Source organism: Epinephelus moara, chromosome 18 (assembly GCF_006386435.1).
Source record: "Epinephelus moara isolate mb chromosome 18, YSFRI_EMoa_1.0, whole genome shotgun sequence".
Taxonomy (NCBI): domain Eukaryota; kingdom Metazoa; phylum Chordata; class Actinopteri; order Perciformes; family Serranidae; genus Epinephelus; species Epinephelus moara.
Window position 1 is genome coordinate 4,935,973 of NC_065523.1, and position 24,506 is coordinate 4,960,478.

The 24,506-nt window shown below is 41.6% G+C and overlaps 1 protein-coding gene across 6 annotated transcripts in view; it reads left to right on the top strand.

Moving 5' to 3' along the window:
- Positions 1-24,506, top strand: part of nbr1b (NBR1 autophagy cargo receptor b) — a 52,583-nt gene that overhangs the window by 4,237 nt on the left and 23,840 nt on the right. For all 6 annotated transcript variants that reach the window (XM_050068456.1, XM_050068462.1, XM_050068457.1 and 3 more), the window contains exons 2-15: positions 2,630-2,692; positions 5,666-5,684; positions 5,802-5,824; positions 7,344-7,532; positions 9,516-9,593; positions 11,153-11,406; positions 13,664-13,789; positions 16,259-16,465; positions 17,046-17,205; positions 20,505-20,588; positions 20,786-20,971; positions 21,120-21,236; positions 22,716-22,791; positions 23,128-23,238. In XM_050068456.1, the coding sequence (XP_049924413.1) occupies positions 2,630-2,692; positions 5,666-5,684; positions 5,802-5,824; positions 7,344-7,532; positions 9,516-9,593; positions 11,153-11,406; positions 13,664-13,789; positions 16,259-16,465; positions 17,046-17,205; positions 20,505-20,588; positions 20,786-20,971; positions 21,120-21,236; positions 22,716-22,791; positions 23,128-23,238 (1,693 nt within the window). The remainder of the gene's footprint in view (positions 1-2,629; positions 2,693-5,665; positions 5,685-5,801; positions 5,825-7,343; positions 7,533-9,515; positions 9,594-11,152; positions 11,407-13,663; positions 13,790-16,258; positions 16,466-17,045; positions 17,206-20,504; positions 20,589-20,785; positions 20,972-21,119; positions 21,237-22,715; positions 22,792-23,127; positions 23,239-24,506) is intronic.

Sequence of the window (24,506 nt, forward strand, 5' to 3'; positions counted from 1 at the left end):
GAGAGTGAGAAGGGTGGTGTGTGTGTGTGTGTGTGTGTGTGTGTGTGTGTGTGTGTGTGTGTGTGTGTAAGTGTGTGTGCACATCAGGGCCAAACTCCGCCGTGTGTGATACAGAGAGCAGAGGAGAATTGTAAACACGCGACCACGTGGAGACAGAAATGACATGCCGTCGTGTAAATAAGTCATCACATGCGCCGCATAATCATTTGCATTATCTTGATTTCAATTTTGACCAAAATAATCGTGATTATGATTTTTTCCATAATTGAGCAGCCCTATTTTATTGGTTCCTGTCAAAGCCTAATGAAAAGAAATGGGTTTCAGCTAGTAAAGAGCCAGCAGGAGTGTGACTGGAGCCTGCTCCTGAACACTGCTTCCTAGGGCTGGGTTAAAATAATCGATTCATCCGATTCAAATCGATCTTCACTGGGATGACCCGATATCGATTTGTAATATCTGAGATCGTTATTTTGATATGCCCTTTTTCCCATGGATGTGTGAAGCTTTAACCCCGTTAATCTCGCGGGTAGTAAACGAGCCGCAGCGCTAAGTTATGAACGACCATAGTATTGAGAAGCTCCGACATCACCGGCTCTTTTATCTCTAACTGTTAACTTACTTTTTTACATTTGGGTGTAATTTATTATCGTGCTGCTCCTCCTGCTGTCTGTGCGTCCTGGCTGCTGCGCCACTTTTACGCACACACACACACACAAACACACACACACACACTCACACACAAACACGGAGTAAAGACGCTGCAGTGGAGACAGAGAGGTAAAGATAACTTGAGCTGATGACAACTATGCTTGTTACTGTGAGTGCAATAAAACCTCCTCGAGGAAAAAGCCAATACTTTATCAATACAGCTGATCAGCAACAGGTAACCTTTTGGAGAAAATTTCAGTTTATTATTTATTGTTTATTGTTTATTAGGATCCCCATTAGCTACAGCAGGGCTGCAGCTATTCTTCCTGGGGTCCTGGGGTCAGTCTGCTCTGTCCACAATCTCTCATCCACCACCGCTATTATTATGTTATAAACAAGCACAGAGCGCTTTCCATCTCATAGAATTGTTGCTAACAAGCTGAAACAACAGTAGCTGTTTATGTTAAACGGTTTAGCTTCGTTAGTCTAGATGGAAACGGGTCCACGCGCACCCCCCGGATTTTTTTGTGGCACCTGATTTTTCTCAATTCTTTAAGTGTCTATTTTCAGATTTTGCCAGGTACCAAGCTGAAATAATGTCCCAAAGGCTTCATTTTTAACCCTTTATTGCACCTATCCCCAACTGGATAAAGAAAAACAAGATATAGAAAGTGGTGTAACTTTTGAAGTAAACAACATACAGAGACAAATAAATACACTTTTCCATAAAACTCTGACCCAAGGAATTTAATGGAATGGTTATTTTTGACATTTGACAACATCTTGACTCTATTTCTGGACAAAAACAACAAAAAATGGCAAAAAAAAATTAATTTCACAACTATATTTTCCTTTTTTTCATGCACCTAGGGTGAAAAAAATTTCACCACCTGTTTTTTTTAATCATTTAAGTGTCTATTTTAAGATTATACTAGCTAGCAGACTGAAATAATGTCCCATGGGGTTTATTTTTAACAGTTTATTACACCTATACCAAATCCAAAGAAATTGAAAATAGCTTAGCTTTTGAAGTAAACAACACAGAGAGACAAATGAACACATTTTTCCATACAATTCTGACACAAGGAATTCAATGGAATGGTTATTTTTGACATTTGACAACTTTATTTCTGGACAAAAACAGCAAAAGAAATGTACATAGAGTGATTTTTTTTTCCACTACCTGTTTTTCCTTAACTATTTAAGTGTCTATTCTAAAATTATACATAGCAGACTAAAATATAGGCTAATGTCCCCTGGGGGTTATTTTTAACAGTTTATACTCTCCTGAACCTGAAGAAATTGAAAATAGCTTTGCTTTTGAAGTAAACATGTTTCTATACAATTCAGACTCAAGGAATTCAATAAAATGGGTAGGCCTAGCCTACTACTACTAAACATTTCAAACCATATTGACTATTTCTGGGAGGGAGGGGGACAAACAAAATAGAAAAATACAGAAAAGGGCCAAATTCTGTAGGTGACTGAACATCAACTGCCAACTTTGGCGTTTGTTGGGACAGTGGGCCTGCACCTTGCGACTGTAAGATGGTTGTCTCCCACTGCTCTCTCTTTTGGAACAATTTCAAGAATAAGAAGAAAAAAAGTAAGTAAGTGAAATTAACAATTTTTTGCCATTTTTTGTTGTTTTTGTCCAGAAATAGAGTCAAGATGTTGTCAAATGTCAAAAATAACCATTCCATTAAATTCCTTGGGTCAGAGTTGTATGGAAGAGTGTATTTATTTGTCTCTGTATGTTGTTTACTTAAGAAGTTACACCACTTTCTATATATTGTTTTTCTTTTTCCGGTTGGGTATAGCCTGAGTCACAGAGTTAATTCCTATTTGAAATGACTGTTAGGTCTGAAGTTGTGATTGCTTTATTTTTTCATCTATACCGTGGCATTTTCTACCCTTCCTTCTTTTTGATGGCCCACATCCCCTGTCCTCATCAGATCTTTGCGTGTGTGTTTGTGTGCAGGTGAAGCGTTCGTTTGGCCTGTGCAGTCTTCAGCTGACCTATTTTGACGAGGAGAACGAGGAGGTGAGAGACTCTGCTGTCACTCTGGCTTTGTCTTACTTAGCAATAAGTCCTTCATCAATATCATGGTTTATTGTCGCATTTACCCTGCAATGCCTAATAAACAGTATCTTATGAAAGATTCTCAGTTGTTACATTGATCTTCTATTAATTCTTTATACTGAACAAGAATGTGAAAAATCATAGATTCTGACTGCGGAAGACTTATTTTACAATGTCAGTAGTTAAGAAAACACCATGTCCTAACTGGATGCAACGCCAGCAGGCCTCAGCGACTATATCAGTGATTGTATTGTTTTCTATTTGACTGTTATAACTGCCTACAAGCAAAGCGACGTTTTGAGCTGAAATTGTGTTGAACACCCCGTTTCTATTTGTATTCTGTCATTCCTGTCGGAAACGCCGCAATGAGAGGAATGGCTAAATCACAAGGTTTAATGAGGAGTTACCTCCTAGGGCTGCAGCGATATACAGATTTCAAGTTACACCGTGATGATAGCAATAATTCTGTATCATGATACCTTAAAACTGCGATATTTTGTGAACAGTTATCGTACCATGAAAATCTCATACCATTACAATCCTTTTATCGACAGGATACCCCATTATTTCACTAGAAAAACCTAAATAAGTTGGCATCTGGCAACTGGATGAACATTTCTGCTAAGAATTGTCGGGGATGCTAGCAAGCTAGCTTGTTTTACAATGTGGAGATGGTGGTATTTTATAGTATGGTATCTACAATAATGATATCTATAACTTACCCGTGATAGTATTGTTGTGAGTTGGGTTGAGCCAAATACTTGGATAAAACGAGTAGCTGCTACAGATAATGTACGTATTACAAGTGTGAGTATCCTATGAGTAAAATGTGTCATTATCTGTACTCATGATAGAGGAAAATTCTCATTTGGGTAGCTATGATTAATCTTGTACTCTTGTGATAAACAAAAATGATCCAAAGCTCAATTCTGAGGCTGTTCTGCAAATACTTTTCTCATAGGTAATAAATACTGCGACTTCTGATCAATCCATGTAAATTTTAGACTTAAAATCACAATTCCTGATTAGGCCCAACCCACTTCTGATTCAAACTCCACCCACTTCTGGCACCCATTCCGAGTAGAGATAAATTAGTTGGTTGAACAGATACAGACACAGAAACAGATAATGGTGTACTTGCTCATCCCTAGTTGTGAGTTTGAATAATAAGGAAGTACGTTCTTATCCATATTTTCAGTGGTTTCTCTGAGACCATAGCTGCTAGGTAAGTGATTTGTTTACATATTAAACAGATCCAGTGTTGACACAGACTGTCCGACATATAACGCTATGTGGCACAATAGTCTGAAGCTCACATCCAGTTAGGACACGGTGTTAAATAATTAATAATTCCGACAGGTTATAATGCACATATGCTGTGACTAACAAGTGTAGTTGTAGCTAGCTTTGGAGTTAAAGGGAAACTTTGATATTTTCCAAATTATTTTCCCATGTTTATGTGTCTGACTAAGGGTGACACCAATTTTTGAAACTGGTCTGGTATTGAGTGAAACCGTGAAACAGGCTGCGATGTAATCCCTGCAGGCGTTTGTGTACGTCCACTAAAATGCTTGTTTTTGCCACTAACAGGCTCAGATTACCATTCCAAGTGTCTGACAACGTTATGGAAAGCATTCCTACAGAGATAGACCTTTTTATTAAGAAGCGAGATGCTTTTTCTGTAACCAACACAAGACACTCTTTTGAATAAACAATAATTTTAGCATGTTGAGGGACAGCATATTTTCACGTCTAACTGGGTGAATTTAGGGTTTATTTCAGTCAAAAGAGTTGGTGATTGCTGGAACGGTGAAGACAAGAACAAAGGGGCGTCGGTGGTTACATTGTGTACAAGGCTGTACAAGGCTGTTGCCGCAGTGGCCCAGGTTTGACTCCAGCCTGTGGCCCTTTGCTGTATGTCATTCCCTCTCTCTCTCTCCCCCCTTCACGCTTAGCTGTCCTATCTATAAAGGCAGCAAAATGCCCAAAAAAGCATCTTAACAAAAAAAAAAAAAAAAAAACAGACAAGAACCAAGACTGCTTATGTGTTTTTTATTTTGCTTCTATTGATTTTGAATAAAGTGTGTTTTACAGTAATACATTTAAATGGAGTCTGGTGGGTTTGACAATAGCAAATTCTGGGCTGTTTCTGTTTAACCAGAAAGGATCTTGCTCTTTAACAAAGAGGTCGACCTCTGTAGCGATCCTTTCAATAATGTTATCAGACACCTATATTAACAATCTGATCCTGTCAGTGGCAAAAACAAGCACTTTTAGTGGACGTAAATTGATGGTACTCAGTTGCCTGTAGGCATTACATTGTAGCCTGTTTCAGCAATGGTCTCTCTTAATACTGGACCAATTTCAGAAATCATTTTTCTGATTTGTAAATTAGACACAAAAACATGGGAAACTGGGGTCCAGGTTGAAAAATTCTGAACTTACCCTTTAACCTCCATCACTGTATTCAGCTGTTGATTAGGTTGGTTTGAGATTCCTGTAATTCATGGGTCTTGGTTACTTTTTCATTCATTGTCCACACCTACTTAACAGTGCAGAACTTATCTGTCCGTTTAAAGGGGTACTCCCTTGATTTGGTACTGCACATCCATAAGTTGGGGGACTTGAAAGACACGGATCTATAAATTGGTGCTACCTGTTAAATGCCAATGTGTTTGAAACTTGACGGTCTCAATTTATCGTCTGTAAAATATTTTGTAGTATGCAAACCCAGGCTGAGGTAACCTTGATGACATCACAATGTCATTGGGGTATTTTCAGAGCTGCTGATGACTAAACTGAGCATCATATTCATTACACTGGCGGAGTAGCCCTTTAATTCCTGCAACTGTGTCACCAGGCAGATAATAAACTGATAACACAGTGTAAACGTTTCCAGAGTTACAAAAACTGTCTTCCCCTTTCTTCCTCCAGGTGTCCATTAACAGCCAAGGTGAGCAAACAAACAGTCATAAGACACAGTATACTAGACAAATCCCAAAAATCTATGAGATTTAGAAAGAGTTACATATTGATGTCATTTTAATAAACTCTTCTGCTTTTATTCCAGTGGAGTATGAGGAGGCATTGAAGGTAAGTTGATTTGAAGTTCAGTTGCTGTTCACTTTTATGCACTTATGGGAAACAAAGAAGTATTGTACAGTACATTTTAGCTCCGCCCACTAGTGATGTGCAGGTTGACCCACAGCCCACTAGTCGGGTGGTTATGGCAAACTTGTTAGAAAATAAAGCAGGTTTTGGGTGAGTGGGTCATTAAGTGACAGCAGCATTATGAGTAAGTTATTGATAACTTACATAAACATTGTGCATTAGTCCACCTTGTACCTTTTCTTACCCTCTCTGTCTCTGTCTCTCACTCACACACACAGCAAGCAGCTTTTTCATCAGCGCTGTTGCGCTCAGGTTTTTATCAGATTTTTGACCAGGAAAATCTGTTGAAGCCCGACGTACTTAAATCCCTCTGGTCATAACGTTCAGTAAAAATATTTCTCTCAGAGAATATGTAGGTCTTACACCATATTCGAAGAGCAAGCAAGCACACATCTCTCTCTGTCCACTCTGAATCTGTCAAATATACACTTCGGTTATAGTATAAAATAAACACTGTACTTATCACCTGTCTGCTCGAGATCATGATGTAACCACTTAAAAAATGGGTGAGTACTTGATTTCTAACCAACATTTTAACTTTTTCTTTTTAAAAGAGACACACATTTTATATTGTGATATATACTGGAAATGACAAACAATATAACCAACAGCAAAATAGGTTGTTAATAGCAATAGTCAATATCAGAAACTTTCATCTCTGAGTTGCGGGTACGCATATGTTTGTGGGTTGGTCGGGGAAGATCTGCTCTGTTAACAGGCTAGACTGGTGCGCGTTTTAAAAAAACCCTGATCCATGCATCACTACTGCCCATCATGTAATGACAGTTCCACTTTTGAGACTTTACCATTTGCAATACCTACATTTCAGATGAGTGAAACAGTTCATCCATTTGTTCCCAGATGCTTTATACAGTGAAATCCCTCCAACATGGCAGGGCCAGCTATGCCAAAACATGTTACATAATATTGCTGGATTATATTATACATGCTGGGTCTCTTCCCAGTAGGACAAACCTGGACGACCTCCACAGGGAGGCATCCAAGGGGCATCCTAATCCGAACCTAGAATCCTCTTCAGCTGGCTCCTGTCAGCATGAAGGAGCAGCAGCTCTACTCCTCCTTCTTTGGGTTTGACAAACACCTTCTGAATATCAGAGGAAACCCATTCCTGACACTTTTATCTGCAGTCAAAAGCTTTGCCCTCAGGCTCAGCTCCCTCTACAGACTTAACCCTAACCTCTACCTGAATCCTCCATGTACATTGCTTCAAATAGTAACTTTAGTGATACTCAAATATACTGTAGTAACGCAAATCTCCTGGATTAATTCAGTAGATGGGGTTATATCATATTGCCATTGGTTATCTTAGTTTCACCTTTGTTTCTAAAAAAACTGCATTTTCTAACAGCATGGTTAAGAAATGAATCCAAAATTGATTTTAAAAAATTGCAGCAGGTGAGACTGTTTCCGTGTTTCCCAGAGTGCAGCAAGGCAGGGGAATCGACTCCACATGAATGTGTACGAGACTCGCGGCCAGCCAGCAAGGGTCTCTACTACCAAGGCCAGCGGGACAGAGCCCAAGAGGGGCTTCAGACCCCCACAGCACTGCCCCACCCTGGCCCAGGTGGTCAGCCGCAAAGTCCAGGCTGCAGTGCCAGAACAGGGCATGGTAAGACCCCAACACACAGCAGCTCATATTGGGCACTGAGCATTTCTTTGTCCATTTTTAAGTCATGATACCTCAGGTGCCACTGATTGGATTTTTTTTTAAAAACTTGGGAAATGGTGCATCTCACTGCTGTACAGCAGTATTTTTGCAATATGAATATTTGACTCTAATCTCAATGGGACTCTCCTCGTTATATAAAGGTGAAAAAATTAACAACATACTGAGTCAGTGATCAACAATCCAATATTATTGATGCAAAGTGAAAACAGAGATACACATCATCATCTTTAAGATGCGCCTTTATTTTGAATTAAGTTCCCATGGCATGTCTATGTCACCATTTCTGTCCAAGCACACCTCCTTCCTAAATTTTCAAAAATAGCGGCTTAGTGTCAGAAAATGATAAGCAGCCAAGAAAAAGACAGGGACGATATTTACTGATATTTTGTCATATCAATGGCAGACCCTTGAATTAAATCAAATCATAATCCTCTCAAGGCAGACTCTGTAATATCAGGAGATATTGTATCATGATGAATGATTTAAATAAAGAATCTTTGAATAATAGTGGGGCAGCATAGCTCAATATTTTTCTAGAATCATTCAATTTTGTGATAAAAGCACCAAATTTGGCAGATGTGTTGACAAATATATCAAGAACAAATCTGGATATTGGGGCATCAGAACCTCGCCCCCTGGTGGCCAGAGCAGGCAATTGAATCCTACCTGCCCATGGACCCGTCCCGTTAATTGGATCCACTCCAAAATGTAATGGCTTTTACGTTGGACCATGCTACATGCCTCCACCAAGTTTTGTGAAAATCGGTTGGACAGGTTTCACGTAATCCTCATCCAAAAAATTTATGGAAGTGAATGGGCAGCCCGTGGACACGCCTCCTGAGTTGGATCAACACCAAAATGTAATGTATTCTAAGTTGGAATGTGGTACATCCCTCCACCGAATTTTGTGAAAATCGGTCAGGCAGTTTTTGTATAATTCTGCTAACAAACTAATAAATTTGGTACATTTATAGTTTAATATACTGGAATAGAACACTTTGGTCCCCCCCCAAGCTGCTGTTACCATGTTTTCAGCACCACAAATATAATTTAGAGAGCAGTTAAAGTGAAAAATATGTTTCATTCGGAACAGGCAAGAGCTTTCGCTATCTTGCAGCCCACCAAATGGCTGCATGTCTCGGACCAGAGATGTCATGTGCCCTTCCAATGTTCCATGCTTTGACATGCTGTGACACCATATCCAGCTTTGCTGGACATGGAAAGAAGGCAGCATGGTCAACATGGAAGTCACTGACAAAACTGACAGATGCACTACTGAAGCTGGCAAGTGGACCAGAGGAGACCCCAGATGATGCAATGAGCATTATTGAGAGGTTTGTCATACTTCTCTTTGACAGAACCAGCACAGCTGTACTGAGTGTTTCCGTTGAAAGAGCTTCCTTCTTGCGTCATCTACCTTGGTGCAGGTGCTGGTTCTCTCAAAGAGAAGTATGACAAACCTCTCAATAATGCTCATTGCATCATCTGGGATCTCCTCAGTGGATCCAATTAACGGGACGGGTCCATGGGCAGGTAGGATTCAATTGCCTGCTCTGGCCACCAGGGGGCGAGTTTCTGATGGCCCAATATCCAGATTTGTACTAAATATATTTGTTGACAAATCTGCCAAATTTGGTGCTTTTATCAAAATAATGAATGATTTTATAGCTATGCCGCCCCACTATAATAATAATAATGCAGGTTAGGTGTGCAGCATAGGTTATCATGTTCATATTTCATTAGAATAATCCCTTAAAAATTATACACTAAGTTGCTTCAACACTAATTTTTGTCTGTCAGTGCGGGCAATATAAGAGCTGGCTGCTGGTGAAATCATAATGAAAGCTGAATTGTTAGTTGCATTGACAATAATGAAAGATGCTGTTATGCATCTAAAGCATACCATTTTCCACCATTGATCAGGTGATTATGAAAGATGTGAAGGGGACCAAAGAAGAAGACAAGACCCCTCCAGCCTGGTTCACCTCTTATATGGAGAAGGTAAGAACAGTAGGGCTGTCCCAAACGATTATTTTTCTAGCCATTATTTTTTCGATTAATTGAGGCAATTATGAATACCAAAATATTTCTTATTATTAACATTTATTGAAACATCAGTGTTTCCCCTACCATTATATTAGGGGGGCGCCCCACCCCCACAACGGCACCCCCTGTCCCCCCTTGAAGGTCAAGTTAATTTTATTTTCTACATAGCACCAGATCACAACAGAAGTCATTTAGGGCTCTAGTTTCCCGGCGCAGCGCAGGGTGGCGAACCCCGCGCAGAGCTAGTTTCGAGCAGCGCAACCAGAGGCGCGCTCAGTTTGGTAGTTTGGCAGTCCGAGGTGCGCTGAGATGGGCATGGCGGCGCAGCAGGGGGAGGTGTCGACAGATCCAGCTTGGTGCATGTGACAACACACGACAGTAGTTAGTCCAACTTTCAGTTCCGTTACAGTTCTGTTAGCTGGTTTGGAGACTTGAGGAGTCCAGCCTACAGAGAAAAAGTTGCAACACATGTCTGTCCTCCAGAGCGTGCTGCCAAAGTGCCTTGAGAAATCGCTTAGTTTACCGTTTCCATGTCCCTTGGATACTTTTCGTGCCTATGAGAACATATGTTAAGATGTGGACATACACTTTAGGTGTCAACCTTAAATTCGGCGATGTGCTTTCCATTAATATAAATCTGATGGCATGCACTTATCACACTGTTGGATTGACTTTGTTTACTTCTGTTGGTGGTAAAGACGATCAAAACAGACTAGCCGACAGCATGCCATGAACGTGAGATAACGTTTCACGGCCGAATCAAATAAACAATCGGAGGAAAGCCCTTCTAGCCAATCAGAGGCGGAAAAGGCGGTACCTTCCCCTACCACCCTACGAAAAAAATATCGCCGCCCGGTCTGCGAAACTAGAGCCCTTATCTTTCTTATAGAAGAAGTCTATACCTTGTCCTTTTATTAAACAAACTAAATAGCCTCATGTTATTTATCTTATGTCATTTCTGTCTCTACATGGTCGCACGTTCACAATTCTCCTCTGCTCTGTGTAACGCACACGGCGGAGTTCGGCCTCGATGCACGCATAAACACACACAAACACGTGCATGTGCGCACACACACACACGCACACACACACACACACACGCACACACACACACACACACACACACACACACAGACGCAGGTGAGCACACTAGAGTGCGGTTCGACCCGAGTGAGACAATTATAACCGAGCCCGGCCCGAACCCACAGCATGGCAATGGAGTGGAGCATGTGTTGCGTTCAGGCGTTGTCACGTGAATAACAAATTCCAGCACTTGAATAGGCCATAGCACAATAGCACTGCACTGCTGCTGCTACTGCACGCCGCCATTTTTTTGTTTGACCCGACTCGTCGATGCAGATAATTCAAATTTACGTAGTCAATGACGTCAACGATGTCGATGCGTCGCCCCAGCCCTAAAGAACGGTCTGATGAACAGATGAAACAGAGGCAAGCACTGAATCAGTTAGCACTCTCCTCACATCTCTCCTACCCCCACCCCTTCATCTCTCCAGTTTAAGGACCAGGTGGTTCGTGAGGCAGTGGAGAAGATCTGCCGGGAGTTCTCTGGACAGTGCTGCATTCACAAACCCCTGGGAGGAGGAGCAGGAGCAGGAGGTGGAGGAGGCAGGGGGGAAGCAGTAGGAGGAGCGGAGGCCCAGCAGGTCCCTGAGGTTTCCTCCTCCACTCTCCCTGGAGCTCCATCCTCCTCCACTCCTCCATGCTCCTCCTGCAGGGGGCAGACCACCGGAGGAGGCTATCAGTGCAGGTATGTGCTGTCAGCAGCTAACTGGCTACTGCAAGTCACCTTGGACTCATAAATTAGATACAGCAATAATTCCATAACCTGCAGGAAATAATGGACGTAGCCACCATGACATTACCCATTGGTTTGTCGACTTCTGTTTTGAAGCCTCAAGTTTGCATTTTGGTCGCTATCTTGGTTTTTTGGAGCAAGAAGTGACCCTATTTGGACAAGAGGATGGAGCTAACCCTAACACTAGCTGCTGGCAAGGTTAGCACGGTGCATTTACAGCCATAGTTAATAACTAATTCATTCATTCATTCAGAGCAACCAAATGTTGAACAAGACTTATTTCTGTTTGTTGCAGTTAATAGCTGCAGCTATGCCTATATTCTGAATTTGGGGTTTCGCCATGGTTATGTTACCTATCCAATGTTGTTGATGTGGTAGCGACTTGTCAATGGACGGTACCCACCTGTCACTCAAAGCAGCCACGCCCTTAATTATGCATAACTTTAAGCCTTAATAACATTTAAACTGGTAAGTTTTATAAAAATTCAGCTGTGATGAACAGCTTTAGAGCAAACCAAAACCATTTTTTGTACCAGGCTGTAAACATGTTTATTTCCTCTGTAAAGTTGTGCATTTTAACATGGGGGTCTACCCTGGAAATCCTGAGTTCTCGCGAAAAAAAAAGAAAAAATGGATGTGTTTGCCGTCCTTCCTATGGGGTTTGGTAAAAGTTTAATTTACCAACTGGCTCCGTTGATCGGGAAAAAGATGGGACTCAGTGAAAACCCAGTGGCTATTGTTGTTTCTCCGCTAGTTGCTCTCATGGAGGAGCAGGTCAGGGAAGCGACCAAGCTGGGAAACACAGCCATGCAACTCGGAGTCCACAGTGAAGAGGAAATCCGCAAAGACAGCAACACTCTTTCCCAGACATCATCACAGCTCATCTCTGCTGCACGCTGCACCTGGTTGCTGGTCTGTTTACAGTGGCGTTGTGCTAGCCTATGTCACACGTTTCGTTTACTCTGATTGGTTTTCCGTCTTTCCAGTTGTGTGAAGGGGCACTTTGAATGACAGCCGTTGATACCACCCCTCGGGAATAGAGGAAATGTACACTCTGTGTCCAGACCATTCGCGTTTTGCGAATTGGGTCTGGCAACGCAAGGCTAGGAGGTTGCTGCCTGGGATCAAACCACTCGTCTTCCAATTAGTGGACAAGCCGCACTACCTCCTGAGCCACAGCTGCCCCACATGTCCCCACAATTATGAACTACTCCTTTAACCTTAGGCTACTGAAGCATTGTCATTATATTGCCTTAAAAAAGCTAACAGGAGTCATTTTTTATACCCATTAAGGGTAAGAGTTGCTTCTTACATTTTGATACACTACTCTGCAGATAGTCTTGTGGCGAGTATCACTTAAGCCCAGTTCAGACCAATGATTCGCAACGAGAAAAAGCACTGTTGAAGTTGCAGCAGTGTGAACTGGCTGGCCTGAGCTCGACTCAAGCTGGCTGATGGTGTCACCTGCAACTCAAATGGTCAATTTGCTGGCGGCTGGTTTTTCACCTGTTTCAACAGTCAGTGGGCTTGTAGTAAAGTCACACACACACACACACACACACACACACATTCTCATTGACTGATTAATTGGCGCTGGTTCTTTTTATATTATTGTGGCATATTTATTATGAATACAGTCCATCTGATGCTTACACATTACTAATAACTGTATGGTGTTATAAATGACATCATTGTTCGCAGTGTTCCAAGTAATAGTCATGTTTATCCTATGAAGGTGAAGTCATAGACAAAGTTGATGCCTGATAGGTACATTCGACTTATCAAATTTATTTTTTGAGAGAATTAAAAGGAAGGGCAGGAAGAGGAGGGTGGCGTAGACACAGTGTTGAGATGACACAGACAAGTTTTCTTCCACAAATATCTGAAACTAAAAAATGGGATTCAGTTTCCTTTTACCTGAACAGTTTGGCTCCGGCTGCTTGCTTTCTCTTTCATGTGTTTCGGCTTCATAAATGCACAGCATCAAACAGTCCTCAGCTTGTCTCAGTAGACAGTGTTGTGGACTCCCTTAAGGTATTTTCTGCCTCAGCTCAGTTGGAATTACCCTTTGTCTCATCTCTCTCTCTCTCTCTCTCTCTCTCTCTCTCTCTCTCTCTCTCTCTCTCACTCTCTCTCTCTCCCTCACATTTTCAACCTTTCTCTGCCTCTCCATCCTCTCTCTATCTGTCTTCTCTCTGTCTCTGGTCAGTGTGTGTACTTCCTGTACTCTGTGCGAGCCCTGCAGTTTCTCTCATGATCCCAGTCACAACCTGGTGAGAGCCAGGACTCCTCTGTCCATCCCGGAGCACGGATCACCTGCCCCAGACCACAGCAGGTATGACATCCATGTATTAGTGGTTAGTGTGGTGTTGGTAAGGTGTCAGTGAAGAGCCCAGAATGAATTTTTGAGCCCAGTGGAGGGGACCAGATGCTGATCAAGGTGATTCAAATATTGATGTTATGTACCTTAAAATATAACTGAGGGATTCTAAATATTGTTTACTGCATTAGTAGAAAATTTATGTGTGCAGGCAGGATGTTAGATTGTTTATTCACTAACATACTCATTGCTCTGTTGTTCTCTGTGAACAGCGAAAGATGGTTTTATTTCTTACCACCAAATAGGTACATAGTAGCTCAACAGTTTCATTTTGTTCTTTGATGAAAATGTTTTTGGTACATGTTTATATTATATTTTACACATATATATATATATATATATATATATAGGTACCTATATATTCATCTTCAGCTTTTTTACAGATGGTGTGATGTTTGCTTCCAGAATGTGCTGGAATTGAATCCATTGTTCCCTCTACCCGTGAAATGTTGTGTATATAGGTACACATGTATATGTATACATATACTATATACCTATATAGGTACCTATATACACAGCATTTCACGGGTAGAGGGAACAATGGATTCAATTCCAGCACATTCTGGAAGCAAACATCACACCATCTGTAAAAAAGCTGAAGATGAAGAGAGGATGGCTTCTACAACAGAACAATCCTAAACATACCTCCAAATCCAGGGCCGGACTGAGACAAAAATTCAGGCCGGGAGTCATACATCCACCCAATCCACACATTACATGCTCACACACATGCACGTGCACACGGACACATATATGGGCTAAGTAATCACCAAAGCTCATTATTCCAGACTAACAGTCACACAGCAACTCTATTAAACACAACTGTAACAGCAACCCTACTCATAGTCCTCCAGTCCTCCAGTCCAGTGCTTTTCTCTTCCCTACCCTCACCAAATGTGCCCCTCAATAAACCAGGACTCCTATATGAATGGGTATTATGCTGAACTAAACAACATGATTGTTATTTTGTCAGCAAATCATTTTGATGTCAGCTTATCATAATCAATATGGCAACACCCATATTCAATACAACAGTAAAACAAGTAAAAATATAAGTCAGCAGCAACTTCAACTTATCTGATCTTATTTCAGTAACATTAGATAGATATTGAAAACTTTTGAACTTAGACAGGTAAGAGCCTATCCTTAAGAGGGGTCCCCAAACTGTTTAAGCCTGCGCTGCTCTGTACAAAACGGAACCAAATGGACCCTTACGGGTTAATTTGACTCTTATCATCAGTCATTTATCTGGCCTCGGGTTGGTCCCCATCCTCCCCGTACGTCATGTTGAGAATAACCAGTTTTCTTACTTTTCTGTGTTAACTTACTTGTTGCAGCATCGCCATTTGATGACGTCACGCTGCTGCTGGGCGCTGGGGGGGCTCTGAACATATCTGTAAGTTTATGACATTTGGCTGCCGCCTCCTCAATGGCCCTTTTTTTTTATTCACTCTCTTGTTCAGCTCCATCTTTCCTCTTTTTGCGGTCCATTGTAACGGCGCTGCTGAGCTGCAGAGCTCCTACTGCACAGTCTGCACACACAGGCACACGTACACACCCTCTGCTCTCTGCTCCACCTGACTCTCCACAACCAAGCTGCTTTCAGTTTACAGGCGCGCTGATTTGGGGGCGGGCGCGGGCGGAAAGTGAAACAAACTAATCACGTCTTGAATCTACAAAAAAAAAACCTTTTTGACCAATTGTTGTGACAAATGCTCACAAACACCATCATTTCTGACAGCGGGCGGGCTCTCTGCACGGCCACCTGGACTGCGCAGCCTGCGCTGCAGAGCGCGCTAAGACAGGCAGGCCAGAGCAGACCACTTGCGGGACAGGCCACCGGGGAACTCCCTGGTTCTCCCGTGGGCCTGTCCGGACCTGTCCAAATCCACAATGGACTACCTCGAGAGGCACAAGCTGAAGGTTTTGCCGAGGTCCTCTCATTCCCCTGACCTGAACATCATTAGAAATCTGTGGCTAGACCTCAAAAGAGCAGTGCATGCAAGAAGCCCAAGAATCTTATAGAGCTAGAAGCCTTTTGTAGGAAGAATAGGTAAAAAATCCCCCAAACAAGAACTAAAAGTCTCGTAGCTGCTTACAAAAAGTACGTAGAAGCTGTGGTAGTTGCCAAAGGGGGCACTACTAAGTACTGACCATGCAGGTTGCCCAAACTTTTGCTTCAGGCCCTTTTCCTTTTTTGATATTTTGAAGCTGTAAAATATTGAAATTAAAAAATGAAATTTTGACCAGGGGTGCCCAAACTTTTGCAGGCCACTGTATGATTAAAAAGCCTGCTAATAGTATTGAACCTGGCCCTGATTTTATGGGGAACAATTTGGTGCAGGGAGGTTGTAGTGATGGTACATTTTATGTTTTAAGGGAGTTATAATGGCACACTAGCTCAAATGCAGGTGACTCTTTCAGGTTCTACAGGCGAGGTGACCGCAGTTTCCGAAAGGCGGAGAAGCAGCGGCTGAAAGCAGAGAAGCGCTTGCTGAAGGCTGAAGTCAAAGAGATCCGCAAACAGCTGAGAATGGAGAGGCGGGGCATCCAGTGGAGCTCCTCCCACCGAGATGGAAGCTCCTCCCCTGTACTTCTGCAGCCTCGAGCCACCCAACACAACAGCCCTGAGTAGGTTACTAGAAAAACATGGTCCAAACTAGATTGAGTACACACTAGAGAAAAGAACTCATTTTCTTAGGTCTCAGTAAATGAAGAAAATTGGTTATGCAGGTTTTTTGAAACAAAAATATAAATTTCAGTTTCACTAAAAATATATCTGTATTAAGTCAGCTATAAGTGTGTGAAAGCTAGTGAGCAAGCACAGAAGTGAAAACCATTTGTTAGACTAAGAATAAATGGTTAAAATAATGTATATAGCAAAACGTTATGGATGAACGTTTAGAATAGCTAGCTTAAACTATTTGATAAATTGTGAAATAGTGTCAAATAATGGATAAAAAGTTAAAATAACTAGCTAAAAGTAATTTGGATAAATGGTTGAATAAATGGTGGTGGGTGTACTTGAGTTCCCCTGAGTGGTCTGTGTGGGTGCAACTGACAAAAAAGGTGCACATTTCGACTATAGATTCATTTAATTTTGCTGAGATGTGCAACAAATGCTCTTGCCTGGTCTGAACATTGGTAAAAACATCTTCAAAAGAACAACACAAGATGATTGCAGGATGAAAGGACTTTATTGTTTGCCCAGGCGTCCAAAGCGCCCCTGTCCCCTGGTGGTTCCAGCTATGACAGCTGCATTTCTGGATGAGAACCTTCCTGATGGAACCCGACTGCGTCCTGGGACCAAGTTTATCAAGTACTGGAAGATGAGGAACACTGGAACAATCTGTTGGAGCGCTGATACTAAGGTAAAGATCTCTACTGTAGCACAGTCTACTCTCTTGTCAAGGGGTCATTTAAATAAAGTATTTATCCTCTTGGGAGAACGAGTGTGTTTAACAGATAGAAACACGCCAGGTGGATTAGAAGATATCTTTTGCCCTTACAGGAAAATGAATGGAGTTTCTAAAATGGAAAGGGAACATCCTCTTGGGAGAATAAATGGACTCAATTAATATCATATACGTCTGCCAATTACATTTTAAAATCTTTTGTGTATATGAGTAGTGCTGCACGATTTGATAAAAATGTGCGATTGCGATTTTGGTGGACAATATCGCGATTTGTGATTGCAATTACAATATAATAAATAAATGGTATCATGAGTCTTCTTGCTTGATTCAGTGTTTCCCCTCCATTATATTAGGGGGGCCCTGGCCTGACCTGACATAGTTATTGTTGTGGACAGTGTGTCAATGACCATCAACAGACTGCTGTTACGCACAGTCAAAGACGCTGCTCGCACAGCAGCGCAGCACGACACTGTACACACACACTCGGAGCGGAGCCTGTGTTGCGTTCAGGCGTTGTCACGTAAATGACAAATTCCAGCACGTGAATAGGTTGTCACGTAAATGACAAATTCCAGCACGTGAATAGGCCATTGCACAACACAGCAGCATGTCATGTGGGCCGAACCCAAGCCAAATTTTGCCAAATTTTTCATTTGTTATTATATAGTTTGTTATGGAGTCTGTGATTTCTCTGTGTCTCTTTGAGGTCTTGTCGTATGGCGTAACGCTTACAAATGTATGCGTAATTGTGCTTTGCTGTTGTTTTATGAGGCTCTGGCGGCTTTCAGTTGTCTCTTTGTCTTTAATGTTACACGGCTTGGCTTTCTCGCGCATGCATTCTTCGTACTTTTCTCTGTGCTGTCTCAAGTGTTGATATAGATTGGTCGTGTAGCCACTGGACCTGTCAACTTTAACTTTTTAAGTTAACTTAAGTTTTACACAGCATGTCTTTCTGTTCAACGTTACCAAACCTGAACTCAAAGTATCGCCATATGATAGATGTTGTTTGTTTTTTCGCCACCAACTCAGCCTGTTCATGGTCGTGCTCATGCTCTTCTTCAGCGTCCATGTTGGTCACAGCTGCACGCCGGGTGGTCACCTGACCATACATGCTGCACACATCAGGATAGCTTGTGGGTGCAATGTCAACAAACTCCACACACTACAGCAGAGGTAGTCACGTTCACAGGCACACACGTTAACATTTATTATATACTAGTCCATACCCGGGGATGTGTTATGTATAGAGGATCAAAAACAGTATATTAGAGGAGATGCAAAATCAGAGCACTGTAAATGCACTGTGTAATAAATATTAATGTAAGACAAACAATGCACACTGTATTTAGAAACATGCTTCATGGCAAAATACATGGAGCATAGTTTTGGCTGACGGCACGGAGGCACGCGCGTGCACGGGGCCGTGCGCGGGCACACAGGTACACACATACACACGCAACACGGAGAAAGAATGAAATAAACAGTGCAAAGTGCACAGCGCAATGTTTAGTTTGTAATGTTTGTAGGCTAATGTCAGTAAAGTGAAAATACGTAATGGCTGGCTCGCGCACACAGACGCGCGTTCGTTCAGTTAAATAATTACCTTAGTCTTCAGCAAGTGTTGGTGCTTGAAATTGCATGTCCCAAGTGGTCTCCGCGCATGTGCAGCTCGCGCTGCTAATGGTGCTCACAGTATGAATGGGTAGTGGAAACGCAAATATAAACAGTAGAAATGTGGGAAAAATGCAAAAACGGCATCGTGGCTGTCTGCACATGACCAAGATGAAAGCCTATGTGCAAGTTCAGAGAAATAGGTCAAAGCAGTGAGGAGGAAAACAGATGATGACAGACAGACGGACGGACAGAGGTTTCTCCATTTAGTAGTAGGATACATTAAATTGCAAATCGCAGCCTTTTATGCGGTTATGTAATCGCACAGCCTGACATCACGATTGCAACTGCGATTACTTAATCGTGCAGCACTATATATGAGGCCATTTTGACCTGAGAGTGGGGCTAGGTCAGAGTTGCACCAAAAATGTATCATCATCTAAAGACCAGGAATATCAAAATTCAGAGAAATCTGGCCAGTAGCTTTAGTATTGAAATAAATTGTCATTAGAATGTCTTTATGCATAGCCATGCTAGTGGCTCAGTCCAGTGATGGCAATTTTCAGTGGTTGGTCAGCAGGTGCACCACTTTGGTCCAAGCATATACTGAATGGAAGGTTATGATGTTCATGTACCAATTAGAGATGCACTGATCCAGCTTTTTCAGTTTCAGTACCGATCCCGATGCTGTGGCTTTGAGTATCAACTGATACCCGATACCGATCTGATACCATGGTTGACCTAAAAAGCTATATACCTTTACATGTAGAACAGAAAAGACTAGAGCAGAGATATTGGATAAAGCGAGGTACCCCACTCAGCTCACTTCCTGATACAGTGACGTCAGTGTCACGCCCCCGTAGGAGACTTGCGGCAGCTCTGAATGTATTGTCGTCAATGAGGAAAATGAACATGATCACAATTTATGGTCAGTTCTTTCGCCCTATAGTCACTAAAGTAAATATTGGGTTCGTTTTCCACAAGCCACACATCTTACCAACATTCTGACACTAAAGCTGCATTTTTCATCCACACAGATCAAGAGAAAGTTAATTTTGAAAAACAAGTTCTCGCGAGATGCTTCTCAATCCGCATACACAGACGTCCACAGATCCTCTTTTCAACACGAGGTGGTGTTGGGGGGGGGGAACAAGATGAAAGAGATTAATGCAATGATGAACTATTTATTTTTAACAAAAATAAACAATTGTGCAACAGCAGTTGAAATAATGTGAAATACCTCCACGCAGCAGATTCTGTCTTTTGCTCCATGACGTATGATGTAGCTTGCGTCACAATAGATTTAAAGGGAAAGGATCGCCTCAGGTATAGGTTGCATTTTCCGATACCCGATCCATCTATTTTGATGATATCCGGGGCGATATTCGATCCAGATATCGGATCGGTGCATCCCTAGTACCAATATTTGTACCTTCCAAAGGATAGAACTGCTTTAACCATGACATATACACGCTAAAAACTGAATGCTGAGGCTTGTAATGTATTTTAAACATGCTTTATAACCCCTTTCTTTATTTTGTAGTAAAAGCTGGCAAGAGTAAAGTTACAGCCAGAAAAACAAATAATAAGCTGAAAAAGGTCATTTGACTCCTTGTTTGTTTTGCCTTCTTTGCTCCCTGCAGCTGAAGTTCATGTGGGGAAACCTGGCGGTGGGATCTGGGGACCGCTGGAGAGAAGTTTCTGTTCCTTTTCTCCAGCCAGGACAGGTGAGCGGGATGTTTTTATTTTCACTTATGTTTTTGGAAAAGTACTCTGAACTTGTCATCTTTCTTGTTTTCTCTTTTTGTACCACTGAATCACATGCATATGGTCAGCACCATATTGTCATGTGTGCTCTATTATACAGTGTATCACTGCTTTCTTGAAATGTTGAAGAGCCACAGAATCATGTCTGTGTGTCCAGGTTGGTATAGTGAGTGTCGCGCTGTGCGCTCCCACGGTGGAGGGCTCCTACACCTCTCACTGGCGTCTGGCCCATGCTGGAGAGCAGTTTGGACCCAGGGTCTGGTGCAGCATTGTGGTCGATCCTCTGGCCCCAGCACCCATGATGGCTGATGGGATCCTGGTGTCACCCTGTGTCACACCACAGGTAGAACAAATGAAACAGGAAACACATGGTGGAACTGAGACAGTGTCAGAAATGAATGTGTGATTAGATATATAAATACACACACAGAGACATACAGTGGACATAGGTATGTACCGTATCTAACTGAAAGGTGTGACTTTGTCTGTAGGGTAAGAACCCAGTGGCAAAAGATGGAAAAGCCTGTGCAGCTTCCAGAGAGCAACCGTTAATGTCAGTGGACCAAGAAGAGTACTACATCCCATCTGTGGACCTGCTCACTGCACAGGTAATCTGCAGTCACTACACTGCTGTAGACTTTGCACTAAGGCTGTGTGACATATTCCTAAGTAACACAGGATAGGCAGGAAGAAATTTAATTTATCAATTAAGAGTGGGCTTGTCAAAACAGTGAGGCCCCGACTGTGTAATGCCGACAGGGTAGTATCTGTCAGGGTGAGAGAGATGAAGTCCATCGTGTGCTCCATTTAGTTGCTGAAGAAGTCCTCTGCAAAATGCCTAACACATAATCTAGAGATGCGCAGATACCACTTACTTAAAGTCAGTAAATTCAGACCTTGCATCTAACTCATTCTCATGACTGCGACATCTCAAGAACACTTTGAGGGTACTTCTTCAAATTTGGCACAAACTCAACAATGAACTGATTAGATTTTGCTGGTCAAAAGTTCAGGTCACAATATCTTAAGAACACTTGGAGGATTTTTTTTCAAATTTGGCACAAACTTTCACTTGCACTCATTGATTAACTGATTAGATTTCGATGGTCAAAGGTCAAGGTCACTTTGACCTTGCATCCAACTGATTCTCATGAACGCAATATCTAGAACACCTTGAGGGATTTTTTTCAAATTTGACATAAATGTCAGACATAGACTGAACTATGAACTGATTACAATTTGGTGGTCACTAATCTTGGGTGTCCTCCTTGAAACTCTGCTGACTGTATAGATCCTCTGTGCTGCTGTGGGGCTAGATGAGTGTGAAGCATCCATGTTTTCACAGACATGGATGCAACCCCAAAGTGCAACTTGACTGGTGCACGGAGGTATACAACCACAAGGCAGTAATTCAAGTTTACAATGAGAAAACATAATTGGATTTTGATTTAAGAATACAAAAAATTTTTTTTTTTTTTTGGCACATATAGTTAAATATGAGCACAAAATGACTGAGGATTTTATCTAAATGGATTAAAAATAATTTTTTGTTTCATCTCAATTTTAATAATAATAGAAATAAATAATAGTAATAAAACATACTTTATAATAAAACTGTGCTTTAACACTTCTGGTTTTAAATAAAAGCTGACCACTGCCATGACATTAAAATGTATTTATTGTGAAGCACATGCAGGAAGTGGCAAATTTAGTACCAGCAGTAAGCTTAAGTGCAAATTAATGGAAACATTTGAAGGTTTTTGGTTTTTTTTTTTCATATCAAAATCACTCTTTTTTTCTTCAGTTTTCAGAGCCCAAGGTGCTGTCTACAAATGTCTTGTTCTTTCTATCGAATAGTCCAAAACCCAAAGACATTCAGTTTTACAGTAAAATAAAACAGAGACATAAATCTGGGAAAGTCACAAGAGAAAGATAAAATAGAAGTATGGACAACATCCAAACAGCAGAGGCTGAAATCCTTGCTTTTCATCCCAAGTATGGGTCAAACCTATGAAGCACTCCCTCCTACATTTGCTATAATGCAGCTTGAAGGCATTTTAATTAGCTGTCTGTTGTTGATCTCTTAGGATCTTCTGTCTTTTGAGCTGTTGGACATCAACATCGTCCAAGAGTTGGAGAGTGTCCCAAACAACACCCCTGCTGGTAAGAAGACTTGTTGTGGTTTTCAGTTGTTGGTGGTTGGTTGCGGACATTGAAAGCTTGTGTTCAAATGCTGATCCTGACACTGTTTTGCAACAATGATGCAGATTTCTGATATTTTAGTGGACTGAAAAATGGATAGTGGCCCAATAAAATGCTTCACTGATAAATATACAGTTGCTGCTGCTTTTTTTTTTTTTTTTTTTTTTTTGGTAGCAGCTCCCACTGTACTGTAATTATAAATCAACAAGCTTGTATCAGTGTAATGTGTTTGTAACTGGAAGGACCTGACCGATAAACACACTTAAGTTCAGTCTTTGACATCTTTTCTCCATCCAGACATGACCCCATGTATGTCCCCTCTGCCTCAAGATGTACACCTGCAGGACAAGAGCAGTCCCTCTTTGGGTCTCATCCAGGAAGAGACTGATGTCATCAATAGCATCATGGGTAAAGGAGTTTTCTATTCAGATTTCATAAATGAAAGAAAATCCCAAATTGTGCAAGTGAACTGAGCAACAGTTGAGATGGTCTGAGGCCTCATTCATCAAAGTCTGCACAGCTCAATTTCTAAATGTTTGTGTAGGAAATGTCCATATAAACATGGAAGTCAGAATTTATTAAATATACACAAAGAGCAATGATTAATTTTACCTGCCTCATTCATCTCTTCAGGCACAAAAAGACTCATTTATGTACAGAAAGGTCCACAGAATGCCTTACATGGTCAGCACTTCCCTTTAAAAGCCTAGTATCCTTAATGTAGAGTCAACTGTTGTAGCAACTAAGAAAGAAAAAGATGAAAAGCATCACAGACAGTGAGAGAACACAAGGGATATACTGAGCCAACCTTTGTAGAGACCTTTACAAATTAAAATGAGAGATCATCTTGTGATGTGATTACTCCAGCTGTGATACAACGATCCACAACTTAAAAATGAATGTGGGCCAGGGCCGTAAAATGGGGGGGCCAACAATCACCTTCCATAATGCCTACCCAGATACGTGAAGCCCCTTGCTTAGACCTAATTCATCTTCGAACTCGACCCTTATTGTGATTTCAACTACACACCTGTAAAGTTTCATGACAGCATCTTGCATTGACATTGACAATAATCTGTCCACAGACAGACAGACAGACAGACAGACAGACAGACGTATAAACGCTCTCCTAAGTACTAAAAAACTGTTTCTGTGGTAGTGCCTACTCCAATACATTTCACCGTGATGACAGACAAACACACAGACTCACGAGGTAAAACACTATCAGCCATCGCAATGTTGTTGCATCTGGTAATGACAATGGAATGTAGCTGTCTTCTTTTTGCTGGTGTGGTACAATATACTTTTTCATAGTACAGTACATAGTGATACATTGATATTTATCTACTGTGATGAAATGCATAGCACAATGATGAACTGCAGTGGTTTTAAGGTGGAGTGAGAAACATGAGAATAAAGGACATCTTCATAGTCAAGCACCAACATATTGGTCTACTATACAATAATTTTCCCGTCGTCAACTAGGGCGGGGTATCAGTACTTGATGCCCTTTAGGTATGACTGAAATAATCCAGTACCAAGTAGTATCGAAACGTCTCCAGTCAAACGATACCTGCATTTGATCCTTTTTGGGTTGGGGGGCTGGTGAAGTTGAGCGTGGTGTATTTGACAGAGTTAGGAGTTTAGAGTTTCGAGAAGCCACCAAAACATTCATT